Below are 15,137 nucleotides of genomic sequence, written 5' to 3' on the forward strand. Positions count from 1 at the left end.
CAGATTTGGCTTGCGGAGCTTCTAAGAGAAGCAAATTTTGTCCGATCCGGCTAAAATTTGGTACATGGAGTTAGTATATGGACTCTAATGACCATGCAAAAATTGGTACACAATTATATACAGCCCCCATATAAACCGATTTGACCTCCGGAGCCTCTTGGAAGACCAAAATGCATCTGAATGTGTTGAAATTTGGTACGTGGTGTTAATATATGGCCTCAAACATCAATGCAAAACTTGGTCGAAAGCGGTCCATAATTATATATAGCCCACATATAAACCGATCCCCAGATTTGACCTCCGGAGCCCCTTGGAAGAGAAAAATTCAACCGATTCGGTTGAAATTTGGTACGTGATGTCAGTATATAGTATCCAACAACCATGCAGGAATTGGTTCATATCAGTCCATAATATAGCCCCCATATAAACCGATCCCCAGATTTGACTTCCGGTGCCTTTTGGAGAAGCAAAATTCATCCGATCTGGTTGAAATTTGGTACGTGGTGGTAGTATATGATATTTAACAACCATGCCAAAAGTGGTCCACATCGGTCCATAATCATATATAGCCCCCATATAAACCGATCCCGAGATTTGGTTTTGGAGCCACTTGGAGGAGCAAATTTCATCCGAGTCAGTTGAAATTTGGTACATTGTGCTAGAATATGGTCGTTAACAATCATGCCTAACTAGGTCCATATCGGTCTATACACCCAGAGAAGGAATATGATCACCTCAAACATGTTTTAAGAGCAAAATGTTATTTTTGGGTGGTGACCATGTAACATGGTTTTCGCAACCATGTTATTTTCTCTGAAATCATGTATCTGATTTCGGCAAGCAGGTTATATTCGACAAAAAAATAACATTTTAGAGACAAACATGTTACATGGTCACCATACAAAAATAACATTTTGCTCTTGAAGCATGTTTGAGGTGATCATATTCCTTTTCTGCGTGTAGTTATATATAGCCCTCAGATAAATCGATCCCCAATCACACAAAAATTGGTCCATATCAAGTTCATAATTGTATATAGCCCACATATAAGCGACCCCCATATTTCAATTCTGGCTCTCTACGTACCGTGCATATCGATTCGTAATTATTTGTAGACTTACCTATACATACCTTTTTTGTCTAATATATACCACGTAGGGACTAAGAAGTTTTAAGATACCAAAACCCAAGTAATTCGATTGTGGATGACAGTCTTTCGTAGAAGTTTCTACGCAATCCATGGTAGAAGGTACATAAGATTCGGCCTGGCCGGACTTACGGCCGTATATACTTGTCATTATTATTAATATTTTTATACCACCCAACTAGTGTTAACGTTATGCCACTTTTTTCAAGCGGTGATACTTTTGTGCCACCTTTTTGTTATGTTACTAAATGTGATACATTTTACTATTTTGCGCCACTTTTTAAATACAGTATTATATTTACACATTTAGATCAAAAATAACGTTAATATAACAGCTATAATTGGAATCTGAATAAATAATATAGTTCGCGAGTTGAATTTTAAATTTGTGAGCAATTTTTCGTTTATAATACCATAAAATTATCAGTGTATACTTTTGCCGCCTAAAAGTATGCATTAAACGTTTCTATAGTAATAAATTGGGTTAATCTTCTGAATATTAAATTTGAAGATTTCCAACTAAATGGAGATATAATTAATATTAGACTAAATTAAAAACAAATATATTCCACTACACTTTAGATATATATGAAGTTCACAACGCAGTAGGGAAATGGCACACCAGCGTTAGGTACTGTGTTTCCATAGATATATATCAGTTTAGCTTCAATATTCCTGTCATTTGTGGCAATGCTATAAAGAAGTAAAATGACTAAATTGGAAGATCCTAATCATGCTTTTTAAGATAATCCATAATAAAACCTAACCATTCGAATATTTCCAGGTGGACTGAAGTTCGTAAGATCAAGGATACTACATACACTCTAACTAAGTTGTTGGTTGATACCGAGTACGTTTTCCGAACTATTGCTGTTAACGAAGTTGGTCCCTCTCCTCCTTCGCCATTGTCTCCACCCATCCGTTTGGTGGCACAAATAAAGAAGGAGAAACCCACAGTTCAAGAACCGTTACAAGATATAACTACAGAACCTAACAAGGAAATCACACTTTCGTGTGTATTCGGTGGTGTTCCTGAACCTAAAGTAGTTTGGAAAAAGAATGGTAAAACCATTGAGACCACTAGCACAACGATGATCTATGAGAATCGTGTTGCCAAATATATCATTAAGAAGACCACAACGGAAACGGAAGCAGAGTACACATGCGTTGCAACCAATGAGGTTGGCAGCGTTGAAACATCGTGTCGTGTCCTTATCAGAGAGAAACCAACCGTTGAAGTTGAGGAGAAATATCTAACACAAAAGTTACGAGCTACTTCAAACTTAACCATTCCAGCTTCTATCAAGGGTTATCCCCAACCCAATATTACTTGGTTTAAGGAGACCACAGTCATTAAAAAATCCAAACGTCAAACTATTGAGACGACAGAGACTACTACAACACTCAGTGTTGAGAAACTCACACGTGAAGACAGTGGTCGCTATAAGATTGTAGCAGAAAATGAAACTGGTTCCAGCAGTGTAGAATGCATGGTTCAAGTAATCGACAAACCAAGCCGACCACAATCTTTAATAGTTAAGGATATTAAGAAAGACTCAGTCGACTTGGAATGGACACCTCCTAACGACGATGGTGGCATGGAGATTACCAAATACATTTTAGAAAAATGTGAAATCCAAAATAAGGTCTGGATGAAGGTTGCAGATATTGAAAAGGACACAACCTCCTATGTTGTACAAAAACTTACTTTGAATTCCCAATATATGTTCAGAATAGTAGCCTCAAATCCAATTGGCGAATCTGAACCCACAGAAAGTGAGACTGTAACGATAACCAAGAAATTCGGTGAGTTTTCCAGCAAACCAAAAACAGAGATGGTGCATAAATTGTAACTAACCTTTATTCTTTCATCCTTTCAGATCCACCGTCACCACCTAGAAAACCTATTGATGTTTCAGGTATGAATGACACATCCTTCACATTGTCATGGGAAATTCCCGAGAGCGATGGTGGTTCTAAAATCATCGAATACATTGTTGAAATTAAGGAATTCCAAGAAAAAGAGTATAGACTTTTCGGCAGTACAAATGGCAATACGCCAAACATTCGAATTACAAATGTGGCTACGAATAAAGCCTATACATTCAGGATATATGCCAAGAATGAAGTGGGTATGAGTGAGGCGCTGGAGACTGATGAGAAGATTGTAGTCACTCGCAAGATAAGTAAGTACATGGAATGGAATGTAATTATCTATGTTACATTGTACTCTTAAATTTTAACGTTGCATTAAAAACTGCTTGAGAAACGTTCCCAAAATAATAAGACCAAAGCAATAGTGCTGGATAGAGGAATGGAATGGAATGCTTAGCTTTGGTGGTATCCAAAAGGGCCTTATACCGAAATTTTTTACAACTCTGGTTTACCCCCTCTCAATGGAGCCATCGTGGTGCAGTGGTTAATATGTATACAAAGGGTCCGCGGTTCTATCCCATTTTCGACCGAACACCAAAAAGTTTTTCAGCGGTGGCTTATCCCCTCTCATTAATGCTGTTGATATGTCTGCGTATTTCAAAGTTTTTCAAAGTGGTTTCACTACAATCCGAAACGCCGTTCGGGATCGGCAATAAAAAGGAGATCCCTTGTCATTGAGCTAAAACATAGAACTGATAAGAGAGACATTCACCACCTGTGGTACCACAACGGACTTAATAGTCTAAGTGGGCCACTACAGGGTGACTGATATGTAATGCAACAAAGTAAATATTTTTCTGATTCTCTCATTTATCTTTTTTTTAATTTTATTGTTCAAAAGCAAAAATTTCGGAAATAACATCAAATTAGATTAGTTTTATAGAATTGACTATCTTTGGCAAGAATTCAAATGGCTGACAAAGCCATCACATGTTGCACGAAAGTGGCTCTGCGGTATATTGGCCTATACCCGGCGAAGCGCCGTCTTGAGATGATGGACAACATTCGATCATCTCCCCACGGAGACTTCGATGGTCATTGTGCGGTAGGAATGAAACGAGTAACTACCCATTTTACAGACATCGGGCACGTATTTTCAGACTCCACGTATTTTCAGATGCTTCAACATTAGCGTAGAAATTCCATCGGAGCCCAGTGGTCATTGTGCGGTAGGAATGAATCGAGTAACCTCATTTTCAAGCCATTCTTAGTTTACGCGTACTGAGTACGAAAATGGTGAGTCCTATTGGAATGTCCATGGTCTACGGCCGAAATGTTTGTCCCAGGACTTCAATACTGTCTTTATGTCATTTTCCCTATCGAACATCAGCCAAAGAAGTAAATATTCAGCTGGCCTCTTAGGCTACTTCGTTGTTCTCAAAAAGCTCAGTGATTATTAGTTAGCTGTTCCTTGGCACAAACTTGCATTAAGTGTCAAGGTGTATTGACAAGAACCAGATAAGTTTCACTACCACATGGAAATTTGTCAACTAGTTTAGTTTAAGCGGTCTGTATAGACTTTACTTTTCCCAGTTTCTTTGGGGCTATTCGCTGTAAATGTACAATCCCAAAATCTTTGTAGAAGTTCGACAAAATTGAACTTACCTGGGAAAACCCCAAAGAACCTACATTTTTTACATTGTATACGTTTTAATCTTTATGTTCATTAACTTTTATTTTGCAAAACAAATAATGCTTTTTATGCTTTGCTTCTAACAAACAATCTGCTTATGCTGAAAAGTCGATGATAAGGAAAAAATTGGTATGTATTGACCATTATTAAGACGGTATGTCTTATAATTTTTATATTAATGCATTTATTTTTGTAATTCAACAACAGCGCCACCGTCGCCTCCTCGCAACCTTAGATGCCCGGATATAACAAATAGAAGTGTAACACTTGATTGGGAAACACCAGCACATAATGGAGGTTCCGAAATCACTGGTAAGAGATCAGCTAATACTTTCTACCAATCAATCTATGATCTCTTTAATTAATTCATTCGTTCCTTAGGTTATTGTATTGAAAAGCGTTCAGCTACATCAACTACTTGGGCTCCAGTCATTACATTAGATGCCAATTGCTACCAATATACTGTAGATAATTTGCAAGAGAAATCGGAATATTGGTTTAGAGTTTCAGCAGAAAACGTTGCTGGCATGGGTGCTCCAGCGGTAACCGAAAGTGTGGCATTGAAAACTCATGCAAGTAAGTAGCAAAATGGCCCAGAACATAAGATTAACAAAATAGTTTGGTACATGCAAATGTGTATTACATATCTGACACCATTTTTTTTACAGCCGTACCATCACCACCCACGGCACCACTTGAGGCTAGAGTCATTGGTGCCAATACTCACGTATTCGAATGGGGTATGCCAGAATCGGATGGTGGTGCACCATTGTTGGGTTATCACATTGCTATCAGGGATATGAAGAAAAGTATGTGGATTGAAGTTGGCCGTGTGCCAGCCGGTGTCCATAGATTCCAAATTAAAGACATGCAGGAGAAACATAACTATAAGATCCGCATATTCGCCAAGAACGAAATCGGTCTCAGTGAACCTTTGGAATCTGAAGAACCATATCATGTAGAAACCTCAGGTGAGTGAAGTCATAATAAATATATCTTAATGATTGAACGTTCAGTTTAGTGAAAGTTTGTATGAATGGGCTCTAACCAACTCTAAGCGCACAATTATTTTGCTCCGTGGGACATTATAACAAATTGCAGTTGATTGGGTAGGCAAATTAAAAAGACTGTCGAATAAGACCGTGAGAATCTTGGGGTAGTTTGTTGTTGGAATTGTTACGCCATCGGCTATAACTAGAGGTCTGAACAATTCTATTTGTATATGCAGAGTACACGTGTACTTGCTAGATGAGTACATCTATTTGAGAGAGTCGCAAAACAAATGGTACACATTTTGATGAACACCGAAAGCTACGAGTAACTTCTTGTTGCTGCTATGATGTCTTCACTACCAACAAACACATATTCCTCTTTCGCTTTTATTGAAGTGTACTCAGAGTTATCACGTCGAGTACATTGCGAGAACAAAACTGCATAGAGTAATACATGTACAACATGCAGTTTGAGAAATAGAAATAACAGTTATTTTCCATTCTATATGTTTTCGGTTTGTTAAACAGAAGGGCTAACGTTAAGGTAAGTGTGTGACATACATACACCCACAGAAAAATTATTACCATACGGGCTCAAATCGATACGGTACGTTATTGATAGTTAGCCAATCCGTATGGTACAATATCAATACCAAACCATACAGGCGGTACGCAAAGCTTGAAAGTACCATACGGTATTAAAAAAGTACCAATATGGTATTAAACACAAAGCCTAAGCGGTATTAATATTTATACCGTAAAGGTATTGATGTATAAACAGTGCGGTATTACCAAATAATACCAAAACGGTATTGGGTTTTAATACAAACACAGTATTAATTATGGCAATAAATATTTATTTTAATAAAACAAAAGTAAAAGTCTTTGTTTCTTTAATTCATTTAATACATAACATGCATACATACACCTGATCATTTCTCCATGCAAAGTTTTTCTACCAATTCAGTTCCATGTTACACCTCAGGCACTGCATTCCACAAGTCGTCTGTTGTGGTATATGGATGGGTTTGGTATGTCACTTACGCATCTAATTAAAGAACATTCACATTAGTATACATTAATATTGCTATATTATACTTACTTATACTTCGCTATATTCACAGAATTAATTTTTACTGTAGCCATGTTATCGCAAAATATAGTTATTTACAACCCATATTAAAAAATAAACTACCAAGGCGACCAATTACAATTGGTCGCAACGGCTACATATCATATCTTACGGCGATGTGATTGTTAATACCATAATAATACCGGATGTAAATGATTTGATACAATGTGGTATCAAAATTAAAAGCTAACGGGAATCAATTAGTTAATACCACACGGTAATGGCCACGTACCGCCATTTTTCTACCAGTGTAAGATCACGTTTTTGCACGAAAAACTGTTATACTCCATATAAAAAACGTTAACGCGGAATACATGCAAAATCTTTGTTTTGAGCATTTTTAAACACATATTAATACAACCCCGGATTTTTCGCACGGAAAAATAAGCAGGCATATTACGTATAAAGGTGGGTATTAAGTTCGAGTTTAGCCGCTAAAATCGCCAATTTTTCACGATTACTTTTCTCTAATAATCCATTATAAAAAATATAAACTTTGTGAAAAGTTACTTTGGGGTATTCCCCATCAAGTTTTAATAAACTTAGCATCAAAAAGGTATAATTTTATGTTGTTTTTACTGATTTGTTTTCGATTTTAGCGGCTAAACTCGAACTTAATACTCGCCTTAAATAAGTATTTCGTATTCGTATTTCGCATAAATAAGTTAACATCCCTGCGTTTGAGACCCTATTTACGGAGATAGATAAAGATATTAGTTTTTCGCACGAACGAACTAAGTGCTAAGCATAACTGAGAAATATGTGGTACCACGTGAAGTGAACAGAATGCATGTTGTATTCTTTCTCAAGTACTTACATTTTTATTGTACCTTTTTTCGGAACACATATTGTTTCGGATAAGTACTCGTTGGTATTTGATGAGCAAGTGTTCACTTCACTTCACTACTTGCGCTCTGAGAAAAATATTGTGTATGTAAATTATTCGACAGCGAAATGCATACATGCAGTGAAAACTTATTCGATGCAGACCTCTAGCTCTAACATTCAGCTGCCGTCCTACTTCTGTCGTCCATTTAATGAAATAATCGATCGCAGATGTCATCAAGAAGGGGCCCGGATGCCATTATCGTACAATCGTCCGCATATGATATAATCTCAACGCCAGCAGGAGGGGGTGGAATAGAGGAAATGTTGAGATTGAACCGTCTAGCGGCCTCGAACAGTCTAGCAAAGCTGACCGTGTCTAATGCCCTCGATAGGTCAAGCACCACGAAGAACGTCGTGTGAGATGGCTTTTGGGCTAGTTGAGTCCTCTATTTATGTATGATTTGTATAATTTTACGGAATCCATGTTGTTATTGCGCGAACTTTACGGAATTCATGTTGATGGTTTGTAACAGAAAAATTGTCCACAAGGCTGGGGAGGAGTATTGCCCCATGAGTCTTGGCAACTGGCGAGAGAATGAAGATCGGTATATACGATTCCCCCTTGATCAAGTCTTTGCCTGACTTCAGTAGTAGAATCACCTTACCCATTTTCCAGACATCGGGTATAATAAGTGATTCCAAGGGCAAATTGAGGGGTTTGATTAAATACTCAACTCAGATGCTTCAACATTAGCAGAAATTCCGTCGGAGCCCAGTGCCTTGGATGGTTTTTGCGCTACTCATAACATTGGTAACTTCGGCTGAGGTAAATTGTGGTGCGTCGCTGGCTCGGAGATGAACGAGTGTGATGAATGGGTCTCCTTTTGGCTCTATAACATTTTATCTCACATGGACAATTCGACCAGCAAATATGATCCTAAGCCCTTCCATTTGCATTTCTTGTGTTTGATAAATATCCGGCGTTCAGATCTTGTGAAATGGGATGGTCGGTTAATGGTGAGATTTACCGGGAGCTGGTCTGATCCCTGTGAAATAACAGGTTGCCAGGATACGTAGCTTATGGGAACGATGTCAAGGGCATGTCTGGAACACAAGTAGAGTAGGTGGTTGGAAAATCTGATGCATTATAAATTAGGTTTCGTTAGTACGTTTTGGTCGGCTGATAGAGCCTCTCGAAACCTAAGTTGGCCGAGATTTTCCAACCATCAAATTTTCGAAGATAACAGCGGAACCAGGAGTCAATAGCGCTCAACAATACCTCCAAACCTTGAAAGCCGACGGAATCTCAATACGAAAAGTGAACTCCAATTAATTCTATTTTAGTTCATGGAATACTTATGCTTGGAGAAAATGTTCTTGACTTTAATAAAGGCGACAATATGTAGCGTAAAAATTTGTAAATTTTACCAATAATGCACCCATCAAGAACTTCGTTTGGTGCTAAAGACACTTTTACAATTTTGAACTCCAATTTTTTCCTTCAAACTTAAAAATTTTCTTTAACAAGTGACAAAATAATTATGTCTAATGAATTTTCTTGTATTTGTCAAAAAAAATTAATCAAAATTTTCCTTCGTGGTATGTTTACTGTTTTTTGAAGGTATATATTTATACTTAGATTATTCCACTGTATAAAAATGCGATTTTTTTACGTCTAGAGAAGTTCAAATCTTTCTTATGAAGAGAAACGCTTGAATAACGTTTCAGTTGTTGGATTATTGCAAATGGTAATTTAAATTAATATTCTGGCAAAAGTATTGAATATCAAAAAAATACTAGCAAAATGGGTAAAAATGGACAAAATTTAAAAAAAAAATGTTGGACCAATTTTGGCCCAATCGCACCAAATTGACAACGCTGATCTCACTCCAGTCCATTGATGCCAACTCCAAAGAGAAAAAAGAACCAAAAATATATTATAAATTCTAACATACCAGTTCCCACCAGAAAACTACTCCATTCAGATAAAATTCAATGTACTTCTAAAAAAATCTTCCAAATATGTATTTTAGAACTTTTGAGTATTGATTTGTTAATTTAATACAAACGTTTTTAATGACATCTTTATCAAGTACAGAAATTCTGCATTCGTCTCTAGACTTTTCAAAAGAATACCCTAAATAACAATATTGATGAAAAAAGGATCGATACAACCTTAAAAAACAATCAAATTCTATATTTGGCAATATAATTGAGTTTCTTAAGCCTTTGACAGTCTAATCAGAATTTTTGTACGAAGAGATGTCATCAATTAAACTCAATACTCTTCGAATTGAAACAAAGCACTAAATGAAAATGCCATAACGCACCAAGTTGGTGCTTTTTTTGAAAAGGCACTAAAAATGCAATTTTGTGCGTTTTGGAAATCAAAAAGCACTAAATTTGGTGCTAAAAGCATCAAATTGGCATCAGTGCTATTGTCATAATCAGAGACAAAAATGCTCTCAGGGAGATGGTTACAGAGAAAACATATATATTTGGCAATATAATTGAGTTTCTTAAGCCTTTGACAGTCTAATCAGAATTTTTGTACGAAGAGATGTCATCAATTAAACTCAATACTCTTCGAATTGAAACAAAGCACTAAATGAAAATGCCATAACGCACCAAGTTGGTGCTTTTTTTTTTTTTGAAAAGGCACTAAAAATGCAATTTTGTGCGTTTTGGAAATCAAAAAGCACTAAATTTGGTGCTAAAAGCATCAAATTGGCATCAGTGCTATTGTCATAATCAGAGACAAAAATGTTCTCAGGGAGATGGTTAGAGAGAAAACATATATGAAAAAATAGTTTGTAATGGACGGTTTAAGGCCAGTACTATGCTCATTCTTGCGAAAAATTTTATAGAAACCTTTATTTCGCACATAGAAAGCGGTGTTTATTTAGGTAACCGGGTGCTTGCCGCTTGCTGTTACAAAATTAACATTTTATTTTTCCTTGGACAATTAATCTTAATCTCCTTTGATCCTTTTGTATATTCTCGGAACAAAAATATGATCCGTGTTTGCGTTATAATCCCACACAAATAGTTTTAATAAATAAATTATTTCTTAATTCACATTGCAAATGGCGCCATGCTATAAACGAAAAAATAAAGTACAACAAATGGAATCGCTAGTTTTTCGCATTTTTTGGTTTTGTATGGAGTTTTAACGCGAAAACCGAACAGAATAAGATGCATTTAAAAAAATAATTCTATGTAGAGTTTGTAAGGCTTGAGATCATGTTGTAATAAAACAAAATAAAATCTTAGTTTTTATAGTGTTTTATTTTTAATTCTTTCCAATATTTCGAACACCATCGTTGTCCGTCCTCCGTGTTCGAAATATTGGAAAGAATTAAAAATAAAACACTATAAAAAAATAAGATTTTATTTTGATTTATTACAACATGACCTCAAGTCTTACAAACTCTACAAATAATTAAACTAAAAGGTCAACCTTACAACAACTACAAAAATAATTCTATTTAAAAACATACGTCGAATACGAAGTAATTATCCGAACTTCTTTTGTATTCCTTCATATCTAAATGTATGCAAATGAACTTCTTCTTATGCGCTTTACAGACTATCAGTTATTTCGGACGGAATGTCGGTGTTTGTAAAGAATCTTACAGTGTGTCGGATTGATACGTCTTGTCGGCGATGACTAAATAATCGGTAAATGTGTTATCGATCCCATAAACATGCAGCAGCATCGATTATGCCTTCGGACTTAACTTATAATGTGCACAATATATGGGATATGTTCGACGCGAGCACTGTCGTCCGGAATAACTGATAGTCTGTAAAGCGCATTACACTACTTATTTGCTTATAAATTGGAGTTGTTAAGTTTTGAAACAGTCAACAGCTGAATGAAATATTTTATTCAAAAGAAACTAAATTGAGCGAAGGAACTATATAAAAACACTACCCAATAAACACAAACGTTTGAAAAATACTAAAATTCAATAATTTTTCAAACATTTTTTCAAAGGATTAGGGTAATATTCAAGTTGAGAAATTGTTGAGAAAATCGCGTTCTCAACAAAAAACAGACATTACCCTCAACAGTAAAATTCAACACAATAGCAATAATTTCTCAATTGTAATCCTCAAATTGAAATGCATCGCTACTCAATAATTTCTCAAACAGTTTTCAATGTGAGAAAAATAAAAAACTAGCATTGTTGCGAATACTTTCAAACCACAATTTGTATGAAAGTCAATCCTAGTTCTAACTGAAAGTCAATACTAAATTTCTAGGGATTTTGTAAATTTTATTATTTTTTCGTTAACAAATATAATAATCTTAAAAATAACATTAATAATATATGAAAATAATAATATTATACCAATCAAAATGTAATTATCTTATTAAACGTATTAATAAATAAAACTATGAATACAACTTTAAATATCTTAAACATTTTTACATGTATAATTCCATTTCCTCCATAATGTTGGTGTCATTAATATGCTGGCAATTTGAAATAATTACTATCGAGGAACTTGCTGGCTTGTGTGTTAGAATAGATTCCAGCAAGAGGAAATCACAAAATATCAAACTGATGACGGGATGTAAATTGATGTAATGCACATTTTCATCCAGAAGTTCTTGATATAGGAATTGTTGCACTTTGTTTTAATTGATTGCACTTTGTAAGTTTTCTGAAAACTTTTCTTTGTTGTTTCCTTCATCGGTTTTTCATCGGCCAACATCTTCCAAGAATATACCATTCAATGATTTTAGTTTTCTGCAAAACAATCGAGTTTTGTGATTTCCATTATGTTTTCATTTCACTTTTTATTTTGACTTACCAATTTGTATTTGTTCCAACTGACCACGTACTTCGTGATTTCCTCAAGAACGTTGGTGTTACAAAATTGTTGTTATTAAAATACTGGCAATTTTCAGGAACTTGATGACCAGATAATTGGAATAAATTTCCAGCAATTTCAATTCACAAAATAACAAATTAAACCGATGATGCACATTTTCATCCAGAAGTTCTTGATATAGGAATTGTTGCACTTTGTTTTAGTTGGTTGCACTTTGTAAGTTTTCTGAAAACTTTTCTTTGTTGTTTCCTTCATCGGGTTTTCATCGGCCAACATCTTCCAAAAATATACCATTCAATGATTTTAGTTTTCTGCAAAACAATCGAGTTTTGTGATTTCCATTATGTTTTCATTTCACTTTTTATTTTGACTTACCAATTTGTATTTCTTCCAACTGACCAGGTACTTCGTGATTTCCTCAAGAACGTTGGTATTACAAAATTGTTGTTATTAAAATACTGGCAATTTTCAGGAACTTGATGGCCAGATAATTGGAATAAATTTCCAGCAATTTCAATTCACAAAATAACAAATTAAACCGATGATGTGATATAAATTAAACTATCGATGTGATGCGAATTATCATAAAGTAGTTGTTGATATGGAAAAGCATAAATACCAAGTTTTTTTGGTTGCACTTTGATTTATGGAAACTTTCTCTTCTCGATAAGCCACTACCATTTTTCATCGGCCAGCCTCTTAATGTGTCCAAGAATCAGCATCCAAATATTTTAGTTGTCTGCAAAGAGATTTGAGTTTAGTGACTTCCTTAAAGTTTTCATTTCGTGTTTTAGTTTTACTTACCAATTATTATAAGCAATTTCAATTGATTATTAAAAAATTTCTACATTTTTGTATTTCTTCCACGAACTTTGTTGTCCAAAGTAGTATTGAAAACCATGTGGTTTTTTCGTTGCATTTCAGGGTAGTGTTTTGTCAAAGTTTTCTCCAATTATCTTCAACACATTTTCAAAGTTTTCGTCAACATTTTGCCAAATTGGTTGTAATTCGCAAACAATTTGAAGATGAATTGAAGATGAGCTTTTTCAAGTCAAGTTGAATTTATGTTGAAAATGATATTTACCCTCAAACTGAAGAGGTGTTGCATTTGAAAAACGCTCATCCTGTGTTTATTGGGTAGTTCCTCTAATCGAACGAAACGAAAAAGACCGAACTCTTTGGTGAACGAAATTGTCAAGACTAAAGGGCACCTTATACGGTCGGATAAACCCTGCGACACAACACGTTGCGGCGACAAATCCGATAGTATAAGGTCGTGTTCGGCTGTCGCGGGTACGTGTTGGCATAAAATCAAAACAACTTTGATTTTTTCTGGTTGGGTGGTACAAATCATTGAGTGTAAGGGGATGTTCGACAAACATTATCAAAGACAAATTTTTTTACATTAAAAACAGGCATTTCTGCAATGAAATTAATGATGGATCGCCAATTCTGGTTGAAAATTAAAGAAATATATAATTCTAAACCAGTATTGTGGCAAAAACGTGGAAAAATGCCACTTCCAATCAATGGAAAACCAGGCGACAAGTATTTTGAAATTCATCAAGTAATTTGTAATATATTAAATGTGGATTACTTCAGGAATCATTGTTTTGACACATATACCAGTGTTTTTTTTATTATTTTCTTCCATTTTTTCAGTAAAAAATGGTTTCACCCATAAATCTTCATACAACTTCATTGTTTGTTTATGCTTCTTCTTATTTTTTCAAGTTGTCATCACATTTGTTCGTGTAGTATAAGGGCAAAACTTGAACGAACACACAACAAGTAGACGAACCTCTGTCGTAGTGTTTATCCGACCGTCTAAGGTCCGCTTAACGTATGTCATTAACAGTGATGGCAAATAATAACAGTGGTACGAATTATTAAAGCGAGGTGATACGATGGAACTAAATAGGAACGATAAATCCGTATCACTGTTGTGAGCGATTTTGACTACTCGACCAGAGAATGAAGCCGCTGAGTAGCGCCGCCAATTTTAGCCGACATCAACATGATTTTATAATGGATAATTGTGCGCTGCCGAATAAACAAATTTATATCGGCTTAGCCGCCGCCGCCGGAGACAAATATGGGTCGGCTTCATTCTCTGTACTCGACTTCTGATGCAATAGTTGAAGTATTGAAGTGATATATCATTAAAACGTATATTAAAAACATACGTCGAATACGAAATAATTATCCGAACTTCTTTTGTATTCCTTCATATATAAATGTATGCAACTTCTTCTTACACTACTTACTTGCTTATAAATTAGAGTTGTTATGTTTTGAAACAGTCAACAGCGGAATGATTGATTTTATTCAAAAGAAACTAAATGAGCAAAGGAACTATATAAAAACACTAGTTCCTCTAATCGAATGAAACGGAGACCGAACTCTTTGGTGAACGAAATTGCCAAGACTAATGTATGTTATTAACAGTGATGGCAAATAATAACAGTGGTACGAATTATTGAAGCACGGTGATACGAAGGAACTAAATACACTGAAAAAAATATTTACGTGATTTTAAAGATTACGCAACCTAAATTTAAGGATGCGAAATTTACAAAATATTAAGGACAAATTTTTTTAAAATAATGAAATTTTAATTAAAAT

General features: G+C 35.2%; 1 protein-coding gene and 2 long non-coding RNA genes across 7 annotated transcripts in view; 1 reads left to right on the forward strand and 2 right to left on the reverse strand.

The window, feature by feature from the left end:
• The window catches only part of sls (sallimus), a 173,818-nt gene that overhangs the window by 156,186 nt on the left and 2,495 nt on the right, over positions 1-15,137 (forward strand). For 3 of the 4 annotated variants that reach the window (XM_075303986.1, XM_075303987.1, XM_075303988.1), the window contains 6 exons: positions 1,932-2,953; positions 3,028-3,333; positions 4,824-4,844; positions 4,923-5,027; positions 5,097-5,291; positions 5,384-5,686. In XM_075303986.1, the coding sequence (XP_075160101.1) occupies positions 1,932-2,953; positions 3,028-3,333; positions 4,824-4,844; positions 4,923-5,027; positions 5,097-5,291; positions 5,384-5,686 (1,952 nt within the window). The remainder of the gene's footprint in view (positions 1-1,931; positions 2,954-3,027; positions 3,334-4,823; positions 4,845-4,922; positions 5,028-5,096; positions 5,292-5,383; positions 5,687-15,137) is intronic. The other variant, XM_075303989.1, reaches the window with a different exon arrangement.
• Positions 6,544-6,897, reverse strand: LOC142233172 (uncharacterized). The gene is made up of 2 exons (XR_012721341.1): positions 6,810-6,897; positions 6,544-6,755 (listed from the first exon to the last, which is right to left on the reverse strand). It is a non-coding gene; the product is annotated as an uncharacterized LOC142233172 (long non-coding RNA).
• On the reverse strand, positions 11,930-13,650 carry LOC142233171 (uncharacterized). Of its 2 annotated transcripts, XR_012721340.1 has the most exons (5): positions 13,317-13,650; positions 13,132-13,251; positions 12,888-13,073; positions 12,492-12,823; positions 11,930-12,427 (listed from the first exon to the last, which is right to left on the reverse strand). It is a non-coding gene; the product is annotated as an uncharacterized LOC142233171 (long non-coding RNA). The 2 variants fall into 2 exon arrangements; XR_012721339.1 differs by having other exon boundaries at positions 12,888-13,251.

Source organism: Haematobia irritans, chromosome 4, assembly GCF_050003625.1.
Source record: "Haematobia irritans isolate KBUSLIRL chromosome 4, ASM5000362v1, whole genome shotgun sequence".
In the NCBI taxonomy this organism is placed as follows: domain Eukaryota; kingdom Metazoa; phylum Arthropoda; class Insecta; order Diptera; family Muscidae; genus Haematobia; species Haematobia irritans.